The following is a 24,919-nucleotide window of genomic DNA, read 5'->3' as shown; positions in this document are numbered from 1 at the left end:
CTACGGAGACGCATACGTATGCTATTTGCTAGTGTAGTTGAAGTGGGGACGTTACAGGCCATGGATTGAGGTTACTGAGTGTTTAAGCGAGTAGACGCTCTCCGCTGCTCTACGACGCAAACTGCACCATGTTGTGTTGGACGAGCAGCCGCAGCTTGGGACCCAGCACCGGGTCCTGCGCAAGTCGTTGCAGCTCCCCAGGCGACTGCTGACACGCGTGCAGGCGCTGCATCAAGCTTCCGTCCGAAAGTGCCGCTAGCAGCTCAGGATTTTTCGAGATGCGCTGCACTTGCTCCTCTTCTTCAGGTGTGCGCTGCATCCCGGCGATGGCTTGGCGTCGAGTCTCGTCCAGATCAACAATAGCCGGGGTCTTCGAAGCAGGAGTGGAAGCAGTAGACGGTTGGTTATTCTCCACGAGAGGATCTTCTTCGAATTGTTGCTGTTGTTTTACAGATGGTCTTTGCGACGATGCAGACCCTTCTGAACTACCCAGCTACGGCTCATCATGATAAGGTGAGTCGTGGTCAGCTGAAGAAAAAGCAAGCAACAACTCCCACGAAAGCTAAACGCACCTCTTCAAAATGGCTTCCCAGGAACTCCATGAAGTCTCGCAACATCTTCGACACTGCTGGGTCTTTCTGGTATTTCAGTATAGCCGCATGAGGGTCTTGCTGCATTTCGGCAATCGCATTCGTGAACGCTGGGTTTTGCAACGCTGGTATGGACGGACTCGGTAAGTTAAGCTGGCCGCTCAGTAGCAACAGCATTCTTATATGAACGTAGTACGTTCAACGTACCCTGGGCAAGTTTCGGGTTGCGAGCAAGCTTTTCGAAGAACCGTGCATTCATCCACTCTGGCCATGACAGCAAGAGCAAAAGTTATGGGTGAGTTGGTAATGTAGAGAGAAAAGGAGAAGATTCGTGGTGCGGTTCAAACCTTTAGGGTCAAGCTGGTTCATGCTTTTCATTGCCTCCTGCACTTCAGGGAAAACGAATGTTGGGTTGGCCGTCGCTGCAGCTTCCTCTTTCTGCTCCTTCACGATCAGCAGGCGATCATGTCGCTGTAGATCAACGGAAAACAGCGTTATTAGCACGCATAGACTGCGATCCCTGATCCATTAGCCGTACCGATTGCTGCTGGATTGGCTCCAAAATTGATGCACTCTTCGCGGTAGCTGCCTTCTTCGTTCTCGCCGGCTTGGCTGTGTTAAAGAAGCCCTTCTTAAGCCCCCGACCAAACGACTTGTGGTTGCGTTCTCTGTCTTGCTGCTTGCGCTTGTCCTCTTTGGCACGCTGAGCGACCGCCACCATCTCGTCCATGATACTCTCACCTTGAAGTTTCACTGACTCAACGACCACTTGGTTGTTTAGCTTGTCGGCCTCGCCCAGCACTGGTGGTTCATCAGTTTCCCAGTCCTCGTAATCGATGCTTTTCATGATCAGCTTGTCGAGTGCGCGGCGTCTTGCAGAATGATCAACGGATCGACCCAAGCGTCGCCGCCAAAGATTTTGCCCAAGTCGGTCACGATCTCAAGGTAACCCTTAACGGAGTTTTCAAGGGTAGTGCATTGATTCGTTAGTACACCTTAGCGATTTCGGATGGCGCTATGTCGTCATCTTCGTGGTTAATTTCATGGCGATATTCGCTCGCGATCACATCGTGCAGCTTTTGGGTTTCGTCCTTCGACATCTGAACATTGGTACAGATCGTTAAACAGTGGGTACGGTTAGCGAAGACGTCGCTGTGCCCAACGTACCTTGTACGGAGAATATGTTTCGCTAGGAAAACGCCCCTTCTCGACATCATCACGATAAGCTTCAAGGCCAAGGCGGATTTGTTCACCAACATGGGCATACCGCTTGCAGAACTTGGGGACGAACTGAGCGTGGTGCGGGTGCTGAAGCATTCCCAACAGGTCGTGGAAAACCAACACTTGCCCATCCGTCTCGGGGCCAGCACCGATGCCGATGGTAGGGATCTTGAGCAGCTCTGTCACGGCCTTGGCAACCGCCGAGGGGACACATTCGAGCACCACAGCGAAAGCACCTGCCTTCTGCACAGCTAGCGCGTCCTCAATAATCATGCGCGCTTGGGCGGCTGCAAGTGACAACGATTCCGATCCCGGGCAACATTCATGAAGTTAGGCTACTGTGGCGAAAAGAATGCATAGGTGACCAGGTAAGCGTTACCGGTGCGTCCTTGAGCGCGGAATCCTCCCAGCACGCTGATGTGCTGCGGACGGAGGCCAATGTGACCCATGACCGCGATGCCTCCGTCGACGATGGTTTTAACTGTATTCACCACGAGTTCACAATAACCAATTAGCAAAGTTAGCTGATAGCTTTGCATTGAGCAAAGCATCGCTCTTACTTGTGTCGACACGCTCCTTTCCCCCCTCGATCTTCACGCAATCGGCACCACCTTCCTATTAAAATGCGCGTAGTCAGCTGGTATATTCGCCTGTGTTCGCGGCGATAGTAAGCGATATACCTTCATCAATAGTTGTGCACACTTTAGTGCCTCGAATGGTGTTCCTTCACACGTGCCGAACGGCATATCCGCGACAACCAGTGGTCGAACAGCCCCGCTACACCACACATACAAGGTAAGGATGAATTTGATTTGCATCGTCATATAAACGTACCGCTTCACAGCTTTCGTGTGGTGAATCATGTCCTCCAACGTCACGGCAAGTGTTGTGTCCATACCCTGTATCAAAAGTCGATAATTACATGATTTGAGTCACGCTGTGCTCGTCAGGCTGTGCATTGACACTTTCGCGCGGTACCAGCTCCACCATGCCCAGTGAGTCTCCAACCAGCAGGATGTCGAAGCCTGCCAGGTCCACGTGCACCGCCGACGGGTAGTCGTAGGCCGTGACCATGGTAATGGGCTTCTTCTTGCGCTTGAGGATGCCGATGTCGAGCGTCGAGACCTTGCGGCGCTCCAGCAGCTTGAGCGTGCGTGCCGCTGACTCGGCGTTGTAGGTCGAGGACGAGGGCGACGAGGAGGAGCTGAAGAGCTGGGCGGCGGGCTGCGTGCGGTGCAGCAGCAATGATGGGCGGCGGATCGCAACGCGAAACATTGTCACGGTGGATTGACGAAGCTTGTGTTGATATGTAAGAAGTCACAACCGAAATGAGCCCTGCACACACATGTATTCACTTAGTATTACTCCGAGTGTTGAGATACCCAAGGATAACGCACACAAGATGAGCAGGAGGAAAAATCAACCTACCTTCACGTGTGTACACGTATACCAGTTTAGTCACGTACGATGAACAAATGATCAGATGAACATGTACGTGTACATGAACCTGAAGGACAACCTTCCGGCTGGACGCGCAAGGACGTGGCGGCAGTCAATACACCGCTGCAACGCAACCCAAAGTGGCAGTCATTCCTTGTACAGTCTTGTACTTCGTTGGTACTGGAGATACAACAAGTACATCAACAACGCCCAATGAGACTGCATGTCGATGCCTGCGTATAACGCAAGTCGTGGGTGGCCGCACAAAAAGAAACGCTGGATCAACTTTTGACGATGGCGCGAAGCGAACGGCCAGCTATGGAGTTACCGCATAAGATAAGAAACCCACCCTAATAGAAATTCAACGCGGCTTAACAAAAACTGCTAATGGCTTGCAATAGCAATCTCGGTTTGCTGAAGGTGTTTGTGTTGTAAAGTACTTCGTCAGGAAACCTCGCCGGTCGTGTTTTCAGTTTACACAGCGCAGCAGTGGTAACCCTCCCCGTCACTATAGCCTGAAGCGTAGCTGCGTGGGAACATCTCCGGTAGGCTGGTTCGCTTAGAATGAAGCCAGCCTAGATATGCGTCGCAATACATGCACACGTTCACACCAGTCAAGTTTTTGCTTCAAGTGTATGGAGACGAGCTGCAACGGTACCCTAACACAGCTCCGAGGACAACCACCATCCAGAACTCGCTTCGTAGCTTTGCAGCCACGCAGTGCAATCTTTGATGAGCCGCGTCAAGCGTCCACGCACGGTGCAGCGCCTTGCGTCAGCGCGGGGCTCTGCTTCATCCGCGTCGACGTCCCCACTGCTTGCACGCCAAGCGCGAAAAGCGTCATGCGCTTGATTACCGTATTCCTTACTTTATGTGCTTACTGACATGCATCTGCATGATTTGCTATTTGCCGTCCAAACATTGATCAACAGTAATCTTCGACAAATGCAACGGTACCGTATTGCACGAGATCTCTGCAACCTTTTAAAAAGTACAACTCAAGTGATTTGTAAAAAGTCAAATCTCGTAAAAACACTGAACCCAGCTACCTCCTGCTATCGCAGCCCGCCACTCATTCGGAGAGCCCTAAATTAAAATAACCCCCGCGCCGAAGTCTTCCTACGATGCGCCTTGTGCCGCATCTGAACTGGCAAAAGGCCCAAGCCATAGAGGAGGCTTGATAACACAGTTCGTGCTGCTGGCGTGGGAAAGCATTGAGGAGAAGCGCATTGCGAGGGGATTTGTGAAGGCAGAACTAGTGCCCATCGGACCGCGAGAGGCTGACGGCACCTTTAGAGTTCCGGAGCCGGAGAGTGAGGCTGTCAACGTATTAGAAGAAGAAGGGTCTGAGACTGAATAGAAATGCGTGCATGTTCACATTATAAAAAATGGATGTTAGTTGTGGAAGGGGTGTCACTTTAACTATTTATGTCGTGAACTGACTTATTACGCACGGTCCGTGGTTGCAGAGATCTCGTGCAATACGTACGCTACTGAGTAGCTGTCTAACCAAATGTTGTATTACTCGTCAATATCGTCGCCGCCATCGCTACTTAAGTCGTCATCAGGCGATAGATCGCCTACATCGTTATCTACCACGGTGAACTCCATCAAGAACGCCACTTGTAGCGCTGCCGGCTGGGCGCACGAACTTGAGACTTGCTAGGCGGGGGTCAGCACACAGTAGCTCTGTATGCTCCTTACGCCACTGATACATCAACTTTAGCTTCTGCTCCTTTGCGTGCCTGCCAACTTCGGGAAGTACTTGTCCAGCGTGGCGTCCACTTTGTTGTTAGCGAAAAACTCAACTATCTCCAGCTTCTCACTCTACGTGAAGGAGTTCCGAGCATGCTTCGGCTTTTTTCGGCCGGCGCCACTCACGCGACTGCGTCCTGGCGGCTTCCGCTTCATGCCGTCGGCTGTGCGCTGCCCAAGTCAAAATTGCTTTGCGGTTGGGTTGAACTGTCAGCAAGCACAGCAGCTGCTCCATCGTCGACGAGTCCGCGACTCGTACTTACGCGGGCGCTTGAAGCCCGCCCGATCCGCTCACTTTATCTTTCGTCAGCAAGCCGACATGATGCGCTCCGTGACCGCCGCGATCCGCCGCCCAGCGTTGCTGCTGCACCGCACGCAGCCCGCCGCCCAGCTCTTCAGCTCCTCCTCCTCCTCCTCCTCCTCGCCCTCGTCCTCGACCTACAACGCCGAGTCAGCGGCACGCACGCTCAAGCTGCTGGAGCGCCGCAAGGTCTCGACGCTCGACATCGGCATCTTCAAGCGCAAGAAGAAGCCCATCACCATGGTCACGGCCTACGACTACCCGTCGGCGGTGCACGTGGACCTGGCAGGCTTCGACATCCTGCTGGTCGGGGACTCACTGGGCATGGTGGAGCTGGTACGAGCCGCTGCTGCTACAGACTGGAGAGTGGGGGTGAGCGAGGTGCTGACGTTGGCGTCTGTTGCAGGGTATGGACACGACGCTTCCCGTGACGCTGGAGGACATGATCCACCACACGCAGGCGGTGAAGCGGTGAGTGCGCTGCGGTTGTTGGTGGCTCTTTGTTGCGTATTGGTTGACGTGGATGTGGGTGTGACTGCTGGGGCGTTGACAGCGGAGCCAACCGCCCGCTAGTGATGACGGATATGCCGTTCGGCACCTGTGAGGGAACGCCGTTCGAAGCGCTCAAGAACGCGCAGCGGTTGGTGAAGGTACAGTGTAGAAAATGGTGTTGAGGACTTGGAGAGTCGATATTGAAAGAAGCCGTGGTATTGCTGTCCGATATTCTGTGCAACAGGAAGGCGGCGCCGATTGTGTGAAGATCGAGGGAGGCAAGGAGCGCGCCGACACAAGTGAGCACTACGCTTGGATCGATGTAAAGCTATCAGCTAACTTTGCTAATTGGCTATTGTGAACTCGTGGTGAATACAGTTAAAACCATCGTCGACGGAGGCATCGCGGTCATGGGCCACATCGGCCTCCGTCCGCAGCACATCAGCGTGCTGGGAGGATTCCGCGCTCAAGGACGCACCGGTAACGCTTACCTGGTCACCTATGCATTCTTTTCGCCACGGTAGCCTAACTTCATGAATGTTGCCCGGGACCGGAATCGTTGTCACTTGCAGCCGCCCAAGCGCGCATGATTATTGAGGACGCGCTAGCTGTGCAGAAGGCAGGTGCTTTCGCTGTGGTGCTCGAATGTGTCCCCTCGGCGGTTGCCAAGGCCGTGACAGAGCTGCTCAAGATCCCTACCATCGGCATCGGTGCTGGCCCCGAGACGGATGGGCAAGTGTTGGTTTTCCACGACCTGTTGGGAATGCTTCAGCACCCGCACCACGCTCAGTTCGTCCCCAAGTTCTGCAAGCGGTATGCCGATGTTGGTGAACAAATCCGCATCGGTCTTGAGAATTACCGTGATGACGTCGAGAGTGGCCGTTTCTCAAGCGAGGCGTACTCTCCGTACAAGGTAAATAGCTGTCGTCGAGAAACCATTTTGTTTGCATTCTGCGGTGACTAACCGGGCTTGTCATATAGATGTCGAAAGAGGAGACTCAAAAGCTGCATGACATGGTCGCCAACGAGTTCACCGAGAAACTTGAGGAAGAAATCGATGATGCGGCACATTCGGAAGTCACTAAGGTCTACTAAGCTCTACTTAGCAGACGACACGTAGAGCAAAGCGCGTTTGTACGATCTACTACTACTTGTTTGACTCGTTTAGAAATGCAAAGCTTTCCGGAAACGGTGGGTTATCTTCATCGCTGTCAGCGTCTTCGTCTTCATCGTCGACGAGGGGCTCTAGTACTCCTTCTGGAAACACTCGACACTCTCCTGTCTCGACACATTCATAGAAATGACAACCAGCTTGGAACCGTGGTTCCCACGTCTGCCGTTTTTCCAACGCTGCCATGGCTGCTTTGCCCTTCTTCCAGCTGGTGATGGTAGGCCCGCTGGCGTTGCTCGTTGTATTGTTTTTCCGGGTCTCTAGCCGCTTGAGAGGCACCTTCACACTATCTTGTTGATGCTGTGCCATTTTCTGAGCTTGCTTGCGTGTGAGGAACATTGGATCAGGCGTCCGTTGATCGGAATCGTTCAAGTACGTCATGCGAGCCGCATACATCATGGATTGGGTTTGGTGCTCTTCCTCCGTGTTGTGCGCTTGGAGCTTCTCCCGAAAAGAACCTGAGCCGCCAGCTTTGGTCACGGCGAGCGTCAAGAGCGCAGCCAGAGGCGTAGACTCCGACATCGCCCGCTGCTGTTTGTTATCGATAACTGTTCGCTTTGCGAGTCCTTGGTGCAGGTGGGTCTATTTTTGCGGTGTTCATGGGAGCATCGATCGCTTGGTGTTGCTACTTTCCTGGGCCTCTTATGTACTTAGCAATTAACTCGCGAGTCTTCCTTCCTTTCCATATCTTCTGGATGCTTGCGGCTTGCTTGTTCATTTCAACTAGTCGCGACGCCTCTAACTCGGGAAGATGCACCATCGACCGACTTTGGAGATGGCAGTCACTGAATCCTAAAGTGACCAGTATACCGATGTTTTCCGCCACCAGCATGGAGTGAACGCCGTATCCGTCAATGTGGACACTCAAGAGATTCAGCATTGCCACAGGATCCCACACCTTCAAGTACCCATCATGACTGCTGGAAACGATTAGTGACGTACTTGTCGTCCATTGCAACCCTGTAATTCTACCAGCATGGGCTACAAAGCGCTTACTTGAAGGCTTCATTGTGTTCACGTTGAAGATGGAGATCCAAGCTTTCATGAATCCAGTCTCTGCTACAACCAGGTAAAACCCAGAGGCGTCGAACGATGTCCGGTGCACGGGAAACTTGAAGTCGATACGGTTCTCTAAAAGTTCTGTAATGTTGACTTTGCTGCCACGATACAACTTAATAAACGGTTTGTTGCGGAATGCTAATGCAAACAGCATCGGAGTGTTTGGACAAGCCGAGATGTGACAAACTACGTCACTTTCAAACGTCATGGTCGTCCTGCACATGAACGATGGCGCGATGTCGTAAAGCACAACGCGATCCATCATATCGGTCACCAGCAGTGTCTTTCCATTGTCGAGGAACTCTGCTGCACGAACTCCAGTCATTGTATCAACGGACTGAATATCAGTCAGCTGAAACTTGAGCGAGCTGCCGAACGTAGGCACTTTGGGTTTTGAAGGTAGCCCCAGATTACTGTTGTTGCGTTGCCGATTTGTTACCGTCCGGGAGATGTCGTCATTATTCAAACCTGCATCAGGACGTTTGGTGGAATACAAGTAGATTCGAACATCCTCCTTCGTCTTTCCGTGCTGACTTGCAGCCGAGAACGCGACCACCAATTGCGCTTGGGGGCTCCATGCAATCACTCCAATTGCCTCTGGAAGAGCTGGAAATGCTTTTAGTTGGGTGAGCGCCTTCGTGTCATACACGTTAACCTTGCCGCCGACGCAAGTCATCAACAGATTATTATCATACGAGTACATCGGAGACGAGAGCAGCGTGTCGAGTGCCTTGCTTCCGATCCGAGATAGTTTTAAGCTAGCAAGGGATACCCGACAAGTTGGAGTACTCACTGTGCCCTCTTCGTTCTCACATGTGCAAAAATACTCCCCAGTCACCCGCTTCGTCAGCTTGGCGATTTTGAGCGTGCACCGATTGATGCCAGACACAAACTCTTCTGTTTCGATAGCGCGGCCATTGAAGAACCATTGGAACTTTTGCACAAACTTGGCATTGACGCGTAGTTCCAGACAGGCATGTTCAGTGGCTACTACAGTCCGAGGAGGTGAATCCACAAGAACCGGAGGGCGCTCTATGGATGGGTCGAGGCCTATGGCGATTTTTTTCGCACGCAGGCGCGCTTTCTTCGCGTTCTGTACTGCGAGTTGCTCCTGTCGTCGCTCCTCCTCGAGTTTCTGCTGGCGTGCTAGTTGCTCCAACTCTCTGCGACGCTCGTCGTCTTTTTCAGCATCGGCGTCTTCTTGGATCCAATTTGCCGTCGGCGTGAGCAGTTTTCGGATGTTGATGAGCTTTTGTACAAGCAGATCGTCGTCCTCAGCTAGATTTTGCATGACACGGACGCTTTCCATCACACCTTCGATGCTCTCCGTAAAGCCGAAGCGAGACACCACGTGAGAGAAAACTTCGATCGCAATGGGCAGGTATTTCTGTGCAGAAGTCGTGTTAGACTGATCTGCTTCACGCAGAAAGAATAGTTGAAAGCTGTCACGTAAGCTTACATGACATATCAACCCGAGGTCACCCTGGGCTGTCGGTAATACGGAAAGCTATTAGGCATTGTATGATCGAGACGTGGTGGGGTTCTCATGAACTTACCAAATGCAAGCATTCGATGCAGCTTTTGCCTGACACGTTGATGCGTGAACGCGTCTAAGACTTGATCTGCCATCTCTTACGAGTACACAAAAGATCATGGTGAGTTCGTGCCGAGAGAGTTAAGCAGTTGGTGGGAGGTCTTACGATGGACGCGTGCTTTCTCCAGTGGGACAAAGTCTTCGCCGACTCCAGGATGCGGCTTGGGCCGACTGAAGTCCGGTGAGATCACCCCGCAGCTTTGGCACTTTATCAGGCTCTGATCAATGTTGTTGTTGCCAGCAGTGGGTCGAAATGACACAACGTTGCGGCCGCCACATGAGATGCAGTAGCTGTCCACTTCCTGCAGTGCCTCACGAGGCCTCAACGGTACCGGCTGGAGCTTTGGGGCGCAGCGACGAGAGCGCTGCATGTTGTGTGCCCTGGGGGATCTTTAGACGACGCTTGGTCGGCCGGTCGGATTTCAACACCATGGAGACGGAGTTTCCTACGATGCTAGCATTGCCTTCATGCTTGTCCTCGGTAGGACGAGAATCCTCGTTACTGCTATCAACAACTTCAACTTGCAGGACTCCTGAAGCCGAGCCCTCAAACGCGAGCTGAAGGAAGCTTTTGATCGAGCATGCCAGCGGTCGGCGCATTCGTGCACCACTCCTATCGGTCTGCTTGCCGAGAGCCTAAATGCACTTCGCCGTCGTTGCAGTGAGTGGTGAAGCTGGCATACGTCGCGCATCACTGCCAGAAGAGAGCGGCCTCGGTGCAACACGTTGAACTTGACCGAGCTAACGGTGCTCGAGCTGAGCTGCACGCTAAAAGCGCTTTTCTTGCAAAGCGTGAAACCGGGCTATAAATATGTCGTTCAAGAAAAGCTCTTTTTGCGCTTTTGACAGAACTTATGGCACGTGCAACTTGAGACTCACGCCCCCTTTTGGCCCCAGAATATTGAAAAGGGGGCGTGAGCCTCAAGTTGCACGTGCCATAAATTCTGTCAAAAGTTGCGCGCAAAATTTTGGGACGCCTGCGAGAATCGATACCTCGTCGAGTCGAATCGCGCGAAATTAGCGCCTAATTGGAAAACTTATCGATTCGAATCCGTCGAAATTAGCGCCAATTAGCGCTTTGCGCTTTGGCTCGGGTTTCGAGACTTAATAGTCGGCGAAACCTGAATTTCCGGAAATCCGAAATCCGAAACTAGGCCGCGAGAAACCCATTCCCGAAGTTAACTCGGCGAGTCAGATCCTCCAGCATCCTAGAGGAACTGTTTTGCATACGTCTGCCGATATACAAGTTTGTGCGTAGTGCATAAATTCGGAAACTTTACGCAAGTTAGCGTATACTTTCGTAAAGTTTCCGAATGGCTCGGGTTATGAGACTGGACAGCCCCCAAAATTAGCGCGGAATAAACTTATTTTCGACTCTGCAAAAACACAAGATCTCGCCAAAAGATGCAAAAGATGCTGAAGGATCTGGTTTGCATACTCCCTTGCGTAAAGGTTTGCTTGAGACCTGCACCGGAAGATGCTGCAGCGCGCCATCGCCAACTCCGTCACGCCCGCCGGAAAGAGGCTCATGTCGTCGCAAGTGCCTCCGTTCCACCTGGCGGTGCCGGTCCACGACCTGCAGCAAGGTGCGACTAGAGAGAGGGGCGAGGGAGACGGCCAGCCATTCTGACGATGATTGTTCCGCAGCCAAGGAGTTCTACGGCACCAAGCTGGGCTTCATCGAAGGGCGCTCGTCCAAGCAGTGGCAGGTCCGCTTCGTCGTTCTCCTCCCTTCCTCTTGTCCTTGTTCTGCTTCTGACGTGTGCGCACCCCCGGAACGTCCGCGCAGGACTACAACATGTTCGGCCACCAGCTTGTGGTGCACCAGGTCACGAAGGATTACCGCGGCGTGGACTTCTTCAACCCCGTCGGTGAGCCCCCGCTATTGGAAGCCTGCTCTTGATACATATAGGTAGTTGAGCCCGGTTCACCTTGTTGCTGCTCGGGCAGACGCGGACGACGTGCCGGTCCCGCACTTCGGCGTGGCGCTGACGGTCGACGAGTTCCACGCGCTCTCCGAGCGTGTGCAGGGTCTCAACATCAAGTTCATCGTGGAGCCGCACCTGCGCTTTGTCGGTCGCAAGGGCGAGCAGTGGACCATGTTCTTCAAGGACCCCAGCGGCAACAACCTGGAGTTCAAGGCCATGACCAACCCGGAAAACCTGTTCGCCAAGTACGTCGAGGAGTAAGTTGCCGGACAAACTGACGCCCCGCCGGACTCGAATGCTGCATGTGCTAAGCGCTGGAAAGGCAAATAAAATACGGGGTCTATGTGGATTGGAGTGCTTATCTGGCTCGGCGACATCACCGGCGCCACACTAGTCGTCGCCGCCGTCAATATCGTCAGGCTCGAAATCGCCGAACTCGTCGCCGTCATCGGCGTCTGCATCGCTTCCGTCCGCTTCTTCTGCTTCTGCTGCAGCAGCAGCTTCGGCCTCAGCCTCAGCAAGCACCTCCTTGTGCATTTCGATACCAGTTTCGTACATACCGAGGTACATTTCGTCGGACACATGCTCCTTCGTAGCGACAGGTTCAGGTAGCTCGTTCAGCTCCTTCTCGATCCACTGGTAGGCGCCAACCGTGTCCACCCACACGCCGATGTTCTGCGAGGCGTACACAAAAGCTTCTTCAATCGACCCTCGCTTCGGGTCCTTAATCTCCTCGACATACTCCATCACCTGGAAGAATGTCTCGTGATACGCGACCACCACAGCTATGAACGGGTTCAGCGCAAACGCCTTCCGGAATGCCGCTTGCACGACCTCTTCCGACGATCCTTCCTCTTCTAGCACCTCCCACGAGACGTACTCGATGATCACCTGGCAGTAGGCCAGCACCGCCGACTCCTCGTCCTTGTGCTCGTCGATCAATGTGCGCGCCTCTGCTCCACGACCTTCATCCACCAGCGCGCACGCGAGGCCCTCGCGCGAGTGGAAGGCGTCCGTCTTGTCCAAGCTCATGCACAGCTCGTAGTTCTTGATACCGCGGTCGGGCATGCCCGCCTCGCAGCACGCAGCCGCAAGCTGCTTCAACAGACTGCAGGCGAAATAACAACCCAGTTAGTATCACCAGCAGAGCAGCACCCGCATTCTACTCCTCTATGCCGCACACCTGATGTACTCTTTGGTGTCCTTGTGCTCCGCCATCTTGCCCTGCTTCTCCACCAGCGCGTACAGGTCGAAGGTCTCGACGGGCTTGGGGAACTCGTTGCCGCACTCGTCCAGCTCGCCCGCCGCGATCTTCGCCAGCAGCGCCGCCGGCCTGGCCGCGCCCTTGAGCTTCCACTCGGACGGCGGCTTGGGCCCCTTGCGAGGCGCGGGCTCCGGCGGCGGAGGGTTCTTGGGGAACGCGCGCAGCTCCTGCAGCTTGCGGTCCACGGAGCGCTGCAGCTGCACCACGCGCATGCGCCGCCGGTTCTGCTGCCTCTTGTCCTTGCTGGACTGCATGCTGTCCATGCAGTTCTGCGCGAAGGCCTGCGCCTTGCCGCTGTTCGAGGAGCGCGAGCCCTTCCGCTTCTTCTGCTTGCCGCCCATGGTGCGTTGATGACTGGCGAGCGCAGTTCACGATCTAATGTGTATCCATATCGGGTTACGAGGGTCTAAATTTAGCGATTAATTGCCTGGAATTTCGGAAAACGGTCGCGTCAAGGCCGTGTGTGGCGCAGACAGACAGTGGACGAGCGGACCCAAGATGTTGGCGACCACGCGGAGACTGGCGGCGCGCTGCAGCGCCAAGCCGCTGATGGCAGGCGCGCGCTCCTTCGCGGCCAAGGGCAAGGGCGCCGCGGCCGTGGCGGAGGAGGTCGTTGACCTGACCAAGGTGGTGCCCACCAACATCCTCAAGGACGGCGCGCACCCGGAGCTCAAGGACAAGTCCGAGTACCCGGACTGGCTGTTCACGTTGCTGGACCCCAAGCCCACGCTGGGCGAGCTGGAGCGCACGGGCTTCGACAACCTCGAGATGGAGGAGCAGCACCGCTACCTCGTGCTGCTCAACCGCCGCACGGTCAAGGCCAACAACGCGGACAAGGCCAAGAAGTAAGCCGGACGACTTGGCACAACAGAGCACAATAGAGAGACGAGCACAGGGGCAGCAGCGGCGGTGGTGGAGATGTGGTGTAGGGAAGGACACAGGCGGATGCATGAAAAACAACAATGGAGACGTGCGTGTGTCGGTTTTCGCAACTGGGTTAACGTGTTCTGCTGGCGGCATCGTCGAGTCGAAGCCGTGCTGCGATCTGCACAGCGATTATTTGTTGTTGTGCACGTCTTGATTTCTAGCTGGAGATGTTGCAGTGACTTGCTGTGGAACAGGTGTGCTCGACGCGATCACAATCGACTGCTGCTACTGCCTACCAGGATAACCGCGAGCTGCAACTGTCCTAGGACGTGGTCGGGAATCCTCCAGGCACGAGCTACACCAGACAAAACGATGGATAGAGTGTTAGTGGCAGCCGTTTTGAACTGACTAGCTGAGCGTCGCAGTATCCGCAGCGTACCAGGCAGACGTTGTTGCCGTTCAGCAGAACCTGGTCCAGCTTCACCTCGCGCTTTCCCTCCGGCGTGATCTCGCTGGTGGCGCAGGACAATCAAAACAACTTAGTTTCGTCTGATAGAAATGCACCCCAGTACAATACCGCAGCTACGACATCAGCACGTACTACTCCGTGACGTCGTCCAGCACCATGTCTGAAGACGACAAGCGCAATGTAACCATGGTCAGCATCCTCAACTCTTCCAAAAGACAATACATCAGCAACCGCAGAGAGCCCAGGTCTAGCGCCCCTTCCACTTACTAACGTAGTCGTCGAATCCCCGCAGCGTGCCGATGAACTCCTTGTCGCCCTTCATGACGATCCAGAGCTTGGAGCCGATGCACTTGTCAATGAGCTCTGCGGACGAAGCACGTCGGACCCCAGGCAAGCCAGCAAGCAGCATTAAAAGTTAGCGTAACCGCGCAATTGCCTAGCGCCAATGCAGACGCCTAGCAGCCGCCGCGGGCACCCACCGAGCGGCAAGATGCGGCCTTGGGACATGGTCGTCTGCGCCGCACGACCAATTGCTTGCGGGCGCTCAAGCGGTGAAATTTGTGGTGTGTCGCACACTACTCTGCCACCATCAATCAGAGCTGGCGACTCACTTTGCCACAACGGAGGGAGATCAGGCGGACACCGACGGACAGCAGCATGGAGACGGACCCGGAGGAGCAGGAGCACTACCGGTCGGTGCTGCTGTCGTTCCGCGAGTACGAGTCCTACATGATGCGCGAGATCTACCGGCGCAAGAAGCACCTGCAGTCGATGCCCATCGAGATGCAGCGCCGCCTGCCGCAGTCCTCCACCATCCGCAACCTGCACCACTTCGTGAACGCGGCGCACCACAACCAGAGCTTCTTCGAGCGCGTTGTCCAGGCGCAGCTGGAGAACGGCCCGCCCGTCGAGCTGCCTGAGGTCACGCCCAAGACGCCGCTGCAGAGCCCCCCGCGCCACTTTTCCAAGCTCAAGAGCACGCTGCACCAGTTCGTGCGCGACTGGTCCGACGAGGTCCGTCGACGTCTCAGAGACGCGGCGGCGGGGTCAGCGTTGCGTTGTTCTAATTGCTATTGGGTATACCTGTGCTATGCTTCTTGCTGCAGGGCAAGAAGGAGCGTGATATGTGCTACACCCCCATCATCAAGGAACTGCGCCGCGTTCTGCCGGTGAATGCAGACAGCCCGTACGCAGACAATCCTTGTGTAGCAACTGCGAATGACGCATGTGCTCGTTTGGCTGAACATGTTATTTTATTGTTGCGCAACAGAACCGAGCGTCCTCGTGTGCTGCTGCCGGGAGCGGGATTGGGACGACTTGCATTGGAGATTGCCGCCAAGGGGTACGCTGTCCAGGGCAACGAATTCTCGTACCAGATGCTGTTTGCGAGCAATTTTATCCTCAATTGGTAAGTGCTTGCTCTGCGCTGAACAATACTTTGAAGCTATCCCAGTTTTTCGTTTGCGTCCTCACGAGCAGCTTGCCATGGCGTTGTCTAAACTAGGGCCACACAGCCGCTTGAGATCGAAGTTCACCCGTGGATCCACAATCCGTCAAATGCGCTGACGATCACAGACTTGCTGCGTCCCGTGGCCATCCCGGATGTTGCTCCAGCGGAGCTTCTGGGGCTCAACAACGGCACTACTGTCATTCCGCCGGACTTCTCCATGTGCGCAGGCGAGTTTTTGGAGGCGTACGCGAATGACAAAGGTAAGTGAATCGTTCGTACCAAACGTATATAATCACTCCCGGCTCATTTGAATCGGATCCCTGTGCGCAGAATGCTGGGACTGCATTGTGACGTGCTTCTTCATCGACGCGGCCCCGAACGTGATCGAGTACATTGCGGCATTCGAGCGTCTGCTGAAGCCTGGCGGCTACTGGATCAACCTGGGTCCTCTGCTTTACCACTGGCAGGACGCCGGCGGCGACGAGGATGAGCGCTACGAGCAGTCAGTGGAGCTCTCGTACGAGGAGATCAAGCACGTGATGGGCACGTACAACTTCCGTATCCAGAAGGAGTCGCAGCGCGAGTGCCTGTACACGAACAACGTCAAGAGTATGATGAAGACGGTGTTCAACTGCGCCTTCTTCACCGCCGTCAAGGAGGCCGGACGAGTCTAGAGCGAGTCTAGGCGAAGGGGGAGGAGGTTGCAGAAGGCGAGCACAAGTCGAGTCTGATATTGCCGGCCGCTGCTCCGCAGCGTGAGGCTGTTAATCCTGTTGGGTCTCGTGCCTTCTAAATACCAGTGTGTGTCCATTTTGCTTGTCGCTTGCTGCTGCGTTTGGCCTGGAGTGGTCGGTCAGGTCAGTCCAGGTCGTCGTCGTTGTAGTCGTCGGTCAGCGGCTTGATGGCGGCCGCATGCACCGGCGCCTCGTCGCCCATGCGCTCCATCTCGGGGTTGCCCTCCACGTCCATCTCGCCCTCCACCTGGCGCTTGAGGCGCGCGTGCAGTTGCTTGGCCGCGGCGGGCGTCGGCGGCTTCCTCCCTCTGGGCGGCGTCTCCATCTAGGTCGATCCTCGTGAGCTGCAAAATGGCCCGAAAATGACCGTCGCTGGTGTGCGCCACACCACGCTCCTCCCATAGTAATTCCCCCATTCTGGATCCTGATCCTGTTCCGCAGCACGTGAAGGCTCCGACACCCGCGCGATGGACCGACTGCAGCGTCTCTTTGGCAACCTGCCGGGCCTCCCGGGCCAGGGCGGCCCTGGCGCCGACGGCCCGCTGGTGGACACGGCCGAGAAGGTGCACATCTCGTCGCTGGCGCTGCTCAAGATGCTCAAACACGGTGAGGACAAAGATCACTGCGCGCCAGGTGGGGCTGCTCGGCTCTAACGCTCAACCTTCCTGTTGCCAGGCCGCGCCGGCGTGCCCATGGAGGTCATGGGCCTGATGCTCGGCGAGTTCGTGGACGACTACACGGTCAACTGTATCGACGTGTTCGCCATGCCGCAGAGCGGCACGGGCGTGAGCGTCGAGGCCGTGGACCCGGTCTTCCAGATGAAGATGCTGGAGATGCTCAAGCAGACCGGCAGGGCCGAGATGGTCGTGGGCTGGTACCATTCGCACCCGGGCTTCGGCTGCTGGCTGTCGGGCGTGGACATCAACACGCAGCAGAGCTTCGAGGCGCTGAACCCGCGCGCGGTGGCCGTGGTCGTGGACCCCATCCAGAGTGTCAAGGGCAAGGTGGTGATCGACGCCTTCCGCCTCATCAACCCGCAGCTCATGATGATGGGCCAGGAGCCGCGGCAAACCACGTCCAACATCGGCCACCTGAACAAGCCGTCCATCCAGGCACTGATCCACGGACTCAACCGCCATTACTACTCGATCGCAATTGACTACCGCAAGAACGAGCTGGAGGAGCAGATGCTCATGAACCTACACAAGAAGACGTGGAGCGACGGCCTCGTGCTGACCAAGTTCGAGGACCACTCCAAGGAGAACGAGACAACCGTAAAGGTACGCTACTGAGCTGCTTGTCGGCGATGTTGTGTAAACTAATTTGTGGGCTTCGTCCTCATGCGACCCAGAGCATGTTGGCCCTTACGGAGCAATACAACAAGCGGGTTCAGGAAGAGGAGGAGAAGACGCCCGAGGAGCTCGAGGTGCTCAACGTCGGCAAGCTGGACCCCAAGAAGCACCTGGAAAACGATGTGTACGACCTTATGGCCTTAAACACAGTGCAGTGCCTCGGCGCCATGCTTGACACTATCGTGTTTTAGATACACCGGCTTCAGACGGAGAGAACGAAGGTAGTGTGACTAACCAGACGACGACACAAGAATGAATGGTGTCTGCTCTCATCTTCTCTTTGTCCATTGGGGTTTACACTGCTGATCCTACGAAGATCCTTTCTACAACAAAAAAGCAAGCAGCCTAGCGTCTACTACAGGGAAGTCGATCAGCATATGCGGAAGCCTTTGTGAGGAAAGCTACCGCAGTTCGTCGACCTTGACCGGACGGTTCTCCGCGAGCGACTTGTTCGCAGCGAGGGCCAAGAGCAGAGCCTCGCGACCGTCGTCACCGCCCACGGGGACGGAAGCGCCTTCTGTCGTGCACACACGAATGAATGCCTCCATCTCCGCCACGTAGGCGTCCATGTAGCGCTCCAAGAAGAAGTGCAGCGGAAGGTCACGGCGAACACTCTCGTTCGTCGAGATCACGACTTGGTTCGAGTGCTTGTTGTCGCACGCCACCGACCCCTTCGATCCGAGCGCTTCGACGCGCTGGTCGTAGCCGTACACCGCCTCGCGGCTGTTCTCGATGTAGCAGATCACGCCGTTGCGGAACTTGAGCAGAATCACAGCGGTGTCAATGTCGCCAGCCGCAGCGATGTCCGGGTTGACGCTCTGCGCCATGGCGTAGACCTCTTCGACCTCGTCACCGACGAGGAATCGGGCCATGTCGAAGTCGTGGATGGTCATGTCCCGGAACAGGCCTCCAGACACCTTGACGTACTCGATAGGCGGTGCGCCGGGGTCACGGCTAGTGATGCGCAGCATGTTGACCTTGCCGATCTCGTCGCGGTCGATGGCCTGCTTGATGCGGGCGAAGTTGGCGTCGAAGCGGCGGTTGAATCCGATCATGAGCTTCACGCCGGCGTCGTCCGCCTGTAATAATAACAAATCACGGGCGACACGTCAGCCCCCCAGTCTACAGACCTTGAGCAGCGCGCTACTCAGCCAGCAAGCTACTCACCGCCTTGATGGCCTTGTTGACCACCTCGACGCTGAAGTCCACGGGCTTCTCGCAGAAGATCTGCTTCTTGTTCTGGGCCGCCTCGATAATCTGCTCGGCGTGCATGGCAGTCGGCGAGCAGATGACGACGGCGTCGATCTCCGGGTCGCGGAAGATGTCGGACGCGTCCTTGGACCAGCGAGCGATGCCGAAGTGCGCGGCCACGGTCTCGGCCACGTCGCCGATGGGGTCGGCGATCTATTGCACCGGTCAAGAGGAGTCGGGTCAAGTCGAGGCGCCACCGAAACGTCAGGCGAGCGTACGTACCATGGCGATGGTGGCGCCCGCGCGCTGCAGGCTCTGCGCGTGCACCTTGCCGATGCGGCCACCGCCCACGAGGCCGACGCGCAGCGGTTTGGTCGCATGCGAGTTGAGCATGGCGGCGAGGGGTTCAGGCGAGGAGGCGGCGGAGAATCGCGGAGTGCCCTGCAGACACGCTGCGCGCGCCTGGACAAGTACGACAGGACGCTCGAGTATACTCAAACGAGTATATTCGAGCCGTTACGACGAGGCGCACTGGTACAGTGGGTCCCCCGTTTTCGCAAGCGCGGGCCATATCACATCGTCCGGTTCATAAGATTTACAAAATCAAGGCAAACGTAGTTGATGGAAACCATTGTTTAGTAAGTAGGGACCTCAGGTACGTCGTTGAAGCATTGCTTGCGCTTAAGAATGCCCTGAACGGTAGATACACCGACGGTGGTGGGCGTCTTGAGCTCAGCAGCTGCCCACTGGGCGAGTTTGGCAGGATTCCATTTTGGCTCCATGACAGCTTTGGCACAAAGCTCGCGCTTTTGGCCCAGCGACAGAGTGGAATAGCGGGAGGGGCAACGTGATATTGCGAGTCTTAGGGGAACGATAGACTGGGTCGGAGCGACTTCGCGCCCAGATTAGAATCATAGTTGACAGCGTGTCATCCCTCCCCGAGGAGGGACCTTCTAAGAGCCCTGGGTTCGGGGGTCCTACCAACTTCAAAAGTCGGGGTCCGAATGTCGGGCTCCCCTCAGTTAAGTATGAAAGCGAGGAGCCCGGAGGGCTCCTCAAATTAAATCTTCAAAACCTCGTTGCATCCTTTTCTGATTGGTTAACGGTACGCCGGTATCGTCCGATTTGCCGAATATAAGATATAACAGTTTATTATTAATAAAGGTATTGGGGTACGAATTGGGGGGACCCACTGTACTTTGTACACTTGCACTTGCACTCGAGGCAGTCCAGTATCCAGCGTGTTACTGTATTGCGCCAAGACACGAAAATGGCGCCTATTTATATGGTAGGCGCCCCAGCTGGACAACGTACACCGCCGCGTGCGTGACTGAGCTCACGCCAATGCAGCGAGGCCCGCCAGCGCCCGACGGCGGCGCCAAGGCGAGCAGTCTGCGCCCAGCGTCGACCGTAGGCCCGGCTCCTGGCGTGCTGCCTGCGATCAATGCAGGCGCGCCGCCCAGCCCGGCCATCGCTCCGCGCGGCGTAAGCCCCAACGTGGCGAAGCGTGCGGCTTGGTCAACGCCGCGGGACAGACTGGGGACGCCGGAGAGTAGACCAGAGCAGCAACAGACACGGAGTGTGGACGCAGATGGCGCTCCCCCAGCTCCGAGACACGAGCAGGGACAGACGCCAACTTCAACCATGTCGCCTTCGTCGTCGGTGGCGCCGCTGGAGGACGCGCTCGAGATGCTCCACGCAGTGCTGGTTGAGACCGACGACCGGAGCGACAGAGCTCGGCGGCGACAGGCTGCACTGGAAGAGACCAAGCGCCTGCATGCTGCCGAAGAGGTGGAGTTGGAACGGACTCGGTTCGCGGCCGACGAGCAGCTGCAGATGACACTGGAGCTGCTGCAAGCCGAACTGGCTCGGGAGCGCCGACTGCGAACCTCCGGCGACGGATCGAAACCCGCAACGGCTGTGATCGCGCCTCCAGTCGATAGGAAGAGCCCGAGCAAGCGCCAAGCAGCGAGGTTGGCAACGCGGCTGCGCAATTCGCCGCTCAAGCCTCGCGTTAGAGAGACCGTGCCAACCCAGCTTGAGGAAAGAGAAACAGCGGAGGAGGGGATTCGAGGAGCTGTGTTTGATCGAGATATGACTGCGGACAGCCTTCATGCGTCGGTCCGAGAGGTGAAGCTGCACGAATTACGGGAGGAACGGGCTCGATGGCAGCGCGACTACGAGGTGATGCGTGAGCAGGTTATTGAAGAGAAGGCGCGCCAGGTAGGATTATTCCAAAGACTCGAGGTGCTGCGACGATCGCACACGAGTCATCTAAGTGAGGCAGAAGCTGCGCTTCGTGCTTCCCAATCAGACGTGGAGCGACTCCAAACTCGTCTGGCTCAAGCCCGAGTAAGCGCTGCTCACGAAGCACGACGTACAGCTTCACTTGTACAAAGTTCACGCTCCGAACGGCAGCGGCTTGTGTGCGCGCTTGCCGAGACGCGGCACAAGTTTCGGGAGTGGAAGGAGGGAGAGGCTGCAACGCTACGTGCTACACGCGAGCAGGCTGTGCATGCACTGCGCACAGAGTATGAGCTCAAACTAGCTCGGCATCAGGAGGAAAAGCAGAAGCTGCGTCACAAGGTTAAAGACCTGGAAGTATCGCTGCGCTTGCTGCAAAGAGATCGTCAACTGTCGCCTGGTGAGCTGAGTGAACGGAAGGGAACGCTTTTGCACAACAACTCGAGTGGGTTTGGTTTCGGTGATGTTGGCGCTGCGGACTTCATCGAGGCCCAAGGACGTATACATGAACTGGAAGCATTGCTTCAGCTCGGTAGAGAGCGCCAAGAGCGACAAGATGCCCTTTTGCGCGTCTCAGAGGCAGCGCTTGCACGATTGAGCCAGGAGCGCGAGTTGGATGCGCTCGAGAATTTGTCGTTGCCGTCTCCTGCTGTAGCATTGGTTTTGTCAAATTTGTCAGGCGACCTGCAAGTCGAAGACGGTGAAAAGCCCGATATCCCGAACGCGCCAACGTCGCTGCCAGCCACCGAATCCCCCGTTACACCTACAGAGGTGGTGCCTATGCGGATGCTCGAGCGTGAGGGATCAGCGGCGACAATAAGCGTTCCTCCGTCCACTCCGACTTGGAACTCTCCAAGACGCCAAAGTATAAGCGGCGGTGGTGGAGCAGATTTGGAGAAGGAGATTTTACGGCGCAAGAGCATCGCTCTGAGCGCCGAAGTAAATCGTTACCAGAAGATTGTCGTGCAATCCATGGAGGAAGTCCGCGCTTTGAAGGAATCGAGGCGACGCAGTCGTAGTGGCAGTATAAGTAGCTCGGCCATGGTGTTGAGTCCGCGAGAAGCCTACTTGCTGGAAGAGCTCGCCGCATCTCAGCGCGAGATTGATGCCATGAAGGCAAAGCTGAAGAAAATGCGCAGGAAAGAGAAGGCTAAGGACAAGGTCACCATTGAAGATGTCAATCCAGCCCAAAGTGAAGCTGACGATGCGGACCAAAGTACTAGCAGCAGCGAAAGCGACAATAGCAACGATAGCAGCCATGACAATGATGGCGATAGTGACAGTGGCGATGATGGGGCGTCTTTGGCAAAGCGTGCCACGTCACTTACTGTGTCCAAAAGCCAACCACGTATGTCATTGATCAAGGAGCACGGCCATGAAGAAGAGGGTGAGGAAAAGGAACCGCTCGAGGTCGATACCGCGGTGCAGATGATACAGACGCACTCAAAGGGCTTTATCGCCAGGCGGGAGTTTATTCGGAAGAAGCTCGCAATTGGAAAAATCAAGGCTCGGTACCGTGGTTACCTGGTCCGTAAGAACCACGAAGCTCTTGGTGGCAATTTACACTCGGCGGATCGTAAGCTGTTACCGTCAGGTCTAGCCCCCCAGGAGGCGCCAGACTTTTTAATGGTGACAGAGGCCATGCAGTATAAGATGCAGGTTGTGGAGCCGCATCACCTGGTATCCTACGTGTGTGAAGGCGACAACGTGGACGTGGTGTTGCGCGTATCGAAAGACCCACCTGTTGTTCAACTCCAAGTGACATCAACACATGAACCAATCGCAGTTCCACGCGTGGCTTATTTTCATTTGTTCGAGACTATCGCTCTTCTTCCGTACGAAGACGAGGAAATAGTTCTAGAGACTTCGAGTGAGAAGGAGATCGCGCGCATCTTCGCTTCAAGGCTCGTTGTGCAGCGCAAAGGATTGGAGGACGACTACCACTTCTTCATTGCACGCCCTACCTCAATACAAGATGGAATTGCAAGGGGAGCAGGAGATCCTGCACTTCACCGGGAAGCACGCACACTACTTACTGAGCTTCCTGTTCAACCGATGGAATCTCGAACAGCTTCAGCGTCGAGTGAAGTTTTTGATTCTCCCCTCGAAGGAACAGTACCAACAGGCCATGAAGTTGACTTGGATCTGTTGATTCGAGAGGCGCGAACAGATCCACTGGACAATGATACCACGATAGCACGTCCTGCAAGTGAAAATGAACCCGTACCTGAGGACGCAACCGCGAGAATTCGACGGCTGGTAAAGCGACTGTCAAGTAATTCCTTCGATACCGAGAGCAGCGACGCGACCTCGTAATATAACATCACCAACAATTTCAATGAGCACCAGCAATGCTTTCGTTTGTTTTGCTATGCCAAAATCGCTGTGTGATTCAGCTCTATCTTCAGGACCTAAAATGAAGTCCGTAGTTCGTCCACTTGGACCGGACGGTTCTCCGCGAGCGACTTGTTCGCAGCGAGGGCCAAGAGCAGAGCCTCGCGACCGTCGTCACCGCCCACGGGGACGGAAGCGCCTTCTGTCGTGCACACACGAATGAATGCCTCCATCTCCGCCACGTAGGCGTCCATGTAGCGCTCCAAGAAGAAGTGCAGCGGAAGGTCACGGCGAACACTCTCGTTCGTCGAGATCACGACTTGGTTCGAGTGCTTGTTGTCGCACGCCACCGACCCCTTCGATCCGAGCGCTTCGACGCGCTGGTCGTAGCCGTACACCGCCTCGCGGCTGTTCTCGATGTAGCAGATCACGCCGTTGCGGAACTTGAGCAGAATCACAGCGGTGTCAATGTCGCCAGCCGCAGCGATGTCCGGGTTGACGCTCTGCGCCATGGCGTAGACCTCTTCGACCTCGTCACCGACGAGGAATCGGGCCATGTCGAAGTCGTGGATGGTCATGTCCCGGAACAGGCCTCCAGACACCTTGACGTACTCGATAGGCGGTGCGCCGGGGTCACGGCTAGTGATGCGCAGCATGTTGACCTTGCCGATCTCGTCGCGGTCGATGGCCTGCTTGATGCGGGCGAAGTTGGCGTCGAAGCGGCGGTTGAATCCGATCATGAGCTTCACGCCAGCATCTTCAGTCTGCAACATCATCGAAAACAGCGTTTAGTCAGCTCGACGAACTACAGTACACGTACGAACATGTAGCTGCACAGGAGAGAGACGCACCGCCTTGATGGCGTTGTTGACAACGTCAAGACTGAGATCCACCGGCTTCTCACAGAAGATGTGCTTCCCGTTCTTGGCTGCCTCGACAATCTGCTCGGCGTGCTTGTCCGTGGGCGAGCAGATGAGCACGGCGTCGACCTCCGGGTGGCTCAGCACTTCGGACGCGTCGTTGGTCCAGTTGGGGATGCCGTAGGTCTTGGCGATCCTCTCGGCGCGGTCCGGCTCGGACGCCTGTCAGAAGCCACGGCAGGAGCTCAGTCTCCCCCAAAACTTAAACCAGTTCAACAATACATGGACGCACACGAGCCGGCAGTTGGATGCAGTGGACCACCGCACTGGTGCGCTGGACGCCCTGGGCGTGCACTTGGCCGATGCGTCCGGCGCCCACGATGCCCACGCGCAAGGGGCGATCAGCGGCGACCGAGGCCATCGAGCGGGCGGAGGAGAGGCGCAGGGCGAGCTGGCGGGTCTGGCGAAGCAGCGACGACATGCCGAGGCTTGCGCGCGGGGCGCGGGATTGATGAGTGAGTGTAGTCTTGCACTCTTTCGGGCAGCTACGGCGTAGCTGATGAGTGAGTGCAGTCTTGCACTCTTGCGGGCAGCTACGCGGGT

At 56.0% G+C, this 24,919-nt stretch overlaps 13 protein-coding genes across 14 annotated transcripts; 6 read left to right on the top strand and 7 right to left on the bottom strand.

Moving 5' to 3' along the window:
• Positions 1-109: 109 nt before the first annotated feature.
• Positions 110-1,437, bottom strand: IUM83_05283 (Plectin-like protein; the record flags this gene model as incomplete). Its single annotated transcript, XM_067929413.1, has 5 exons — positions 110-493; positions 573-715; positions 798-854; positions 938-1,061; positions 1,129-1,437. The coding sequence occupies 5 exons, from the start codon at positions 1,435-1,437 to the stop codon at positions 110-112; spliced, it is 1,017 nt and encodes a 338-aa protein (XP_067799472.1).
• A 139-nt stretch (positions 1,438-1,576) lies between these two features.
• Positions 1,577-3,086, bottom strand: IUM83_05282 (3-methyl-2-oxobutanoate hydroxymethyltransferase; the record flags this gene model as incomplete). Its single annotated transcript, XM_067929412.1, has 7 exons — positions 1,577-1,690; positions 1,758-2,098; positions 2,191-2,292; positions 2,372-2,426; positions 2,492-2,588; positions 2,646-2,710; positions 2,790-3,086. The coding sequence occupies 7 exons, from the start codon at positions 3,084-3,086 to the stop codon at positions 1,577-1,579; spliced, it is 1,071 nt and encodes a 356-aa protein (XP_067799473.1).
• Positions 3,087-5,325: 2,239 nt separating this feature from the next.
• IUM83_05281 (3-methyl-2-oxobutanoate hydroxymethyltransferase) lies at positions 5,326-6,894 on the top strand (the record flags this gene model as incomplete). Its single annotated transcript, XM_067929411.1, has 7 exons — positions 5,326-5,643; positions 5,714-5,778; positions 5,861-5,957; positions 6,044-6,098; positions 6,178-6,279; positions 6,372-6,712; positions 6,781-6,894. The coding sequence occupies 7 exons, from the start codon at positions 5,326-5,328 to the stop codon at positions 6,892-6,894; spliced, it is 1,092 nt and encodes a 363-aa protein (XP_067799474.1).
• A 4,206-nt stretch (positions 6,895-11,100) lies between these two features.
• On the top strand, positions 11,101-11,812 carry IUM83_05280 (DnaJ subfamily C member 15; the record flags this gene model as incomplete). Its single annotated transcript, XM_067929410.1, has 4 exons — positions 11,101-11,209; positions 11,271-11,332; positions 11,413-11,494; positions 11,574-11,812. The coding sequence occupies 4 exons, from the start codon at positions 11,101-11,103 to the stop codon at positions 11,810-11,812; spliced, it is 492 nt and encodes a 163-aa protein (XP_067799475.1).
• A 129-nt stretch (positions 11,813-11,941) lies between these two features.
• Positions 11,942-13,156, bottom strand: IUM83_05279 (Regulator of G-protein signaling 5; the record flags this gene model as incomplete). The annotated part of the gene is made up of 2 exons (XM_067929409.1): positions 11,942-12,659; positions 12,735-13,156. The coding sequence occupies 2 exons, from the start codon at positions 13,154-13,156 to the stop codon at positions 11,942-11,944; spliced, it is 1,140 nt and encodes a 379-aa protein (XP_067799785.1).
• A 157-nt stretch (positions 13,157-13,313) lies between these two features.
• On the top strand, positions 13,314-13,664 carry IUM83_05278 (Mitochondrial ribosomal protein L37; the record flags this gene model as incomplete). The annotated part of the gene is made up of 1 exon (XM_067929408.1): positions 13,314-13,664. The coding sequence occupies one exon, from the start codon at positions 13,314-13,316 to the stop codon at positions 13,662-13,664; it is 351 nt and encodes a 116-aa protein (XP_067799731.1).
• A 340-nt stretch (positions 13,665-14,004) lies between these two features.
• IUM83_05277 (U6 snRNA-associated Sm-like protein LSm5) lies at positions 14,005-14,658 on the bottom strand (the record flags this gene model as incomplete). The annotated part of the gene is made up of 5 exons (XM_067929407.1): positions 14,005-14,037; positions 14,122-14,194; positions 14,284-14,311; positions 14,419-14,514; positions 14,631-14,658. 5 exons carry the CDS (start codon positions 14,656-14,658, stop codon positions 14,005-14,007), a joined length of 258 nt encoding a protein of 85 aa, XP_067799673.1.
• A 150-nt stretch (positions 14,659-14,808) lies between these two features.
• Positions 14,809-16,275, top strand: IUM83_05276 (26s proteasome non-atpase regulatory subunit 14; the record flags this gene model as incomplete). The annotated part of the gene is made up of 5 exons (XM_067929406.1): positions 14,809-15,165; positions 15,258-15,337; positions 15,422-15,559; positions 15,656-15,861; positions 15,932-16,275. 5 exons carry the CDS (start codon positions 14,809-14,811, stop codon positions 16,273-16,275), a joined length of 1,125 nt encoding a protein of 374 aa, XP_067799671.1.
• Positions 16,276-16,459: 184 nt separating this feature from the next.
• IUM83_05275 (uncharacterized protein) lies at positions 16,460-16,660 on the bottom strand (the record flags this gene model as incomplete). Its single annotated transcript, XM_067929405.1, has 1 exon — positions 16,460-16,660. The coding sequence occupies one exon, from the start codon at positions 16,658-16,660 to the stop codon at positions 16,460-16,462; it is 201 nt and encodes a 66-aa protein (XP_067799736.1).
• Positions 16,661-16,802: 142 nt separating this feature from the next.
• IUM83_05274 (26S proteasome non-ATPase regulatory subunit 14) lies at positions 16,803-17,878 on the top strand (the record flags this gene model as incomplete). The annotated part of the gene is made up of 3 exons (XM_067929404.1): positions 16,803-16,941; positions 17,011-17,615; positions 17,687-17,878. 3 exons carry the CDS (start codon positions 16,803-16,805, stop codon positions 17,876-17,878), a joined length of 936 nt encoding a protein of 311 aa, XP_067799674.1.
• Positions 17,879-18,088: 210 nt separating this feature from the next.
• Positions 18,089-19,271, bottom strand: IUM83_05273 (oxidoreductase; the record flags this gene model as incomplete). Of its 2 annotated transcripts, none has more annotated exons than XM_067929403.1 (3): positions 18,089-18,766; positions 18,855-19,091; positions 19,161-19,271. In XM_067929403.1, 3 exons carry the CDS (start codon positions 19,269-19,271, stop codon positions 18,089-18,091), a joined length of 1,026 nt encoding a protein of 341 aa, XP_067799507.1. The 2 variants fall into 2 exon arrangements, with proteins under 2 accessions (XP_067799507.1, XP_067799508.1); XM_067929402.1 differs by having other exon boundaries at positions 18,089-18,745.
• Positions 19,272-20,222: 951 nt separating this feature from the next.
• On the top strand, positions 20,223-21,234 carry IUM83_05272 (uncharacterized protein; the record flags this gene model as incomplete). Its single annotated transcript, XM_067929401.1, has 2 exons — positions 20,223-21,101; positions 21,193-21,234. The coding sequence occupies 2 exons, from the start codon at positions 20,223-20,225 to the stop codon at positions 21,232-21,234; spliced, it is 921 nt and encodes a 306-aa protein (XP_067799675.1).
• Positions 21,235-23,533: 2,299 nt separating this feature from the next.
• IUM83_05271 (oxidoreductase) lies at positions 23,534-24,797 on the bottom strand (the record flags this gene model as incomplete). Its single annotated transcript, XM_067929400.1, has 3 exons — positions 23,534-24,220; positions 24,308-24,538; positions 24,609-24,797. 3 exons carry the CDS (start codon positions 24,795-24,797, stop codon positions 23,534-23,536), a joined length of 1,107 nt encoding a protein of 368 aa, XP_067799730.1.
• Between the last annotated feature and the right edge of the window lie 122 nt (positions 24,798-24,919).

Source organism: Phytophthora cinnamomi (genome assembly GCF_018691715.1).
Source record: "Phytophthora cinnamomi strain GKB4 chromosome Unknown Contig4, whole genome shotgun sequence".
NCBI lineage: Eukaryota > Oomycota > Peronosporomycetes > Peronosporales > Peronosporaceae > Phytophthora > Phytophthora cinnamomi.
Note: the sequence above shows the minus strand (reverse complement) of the source record. Positions and strands in the feature narration are given on the sequence as shown.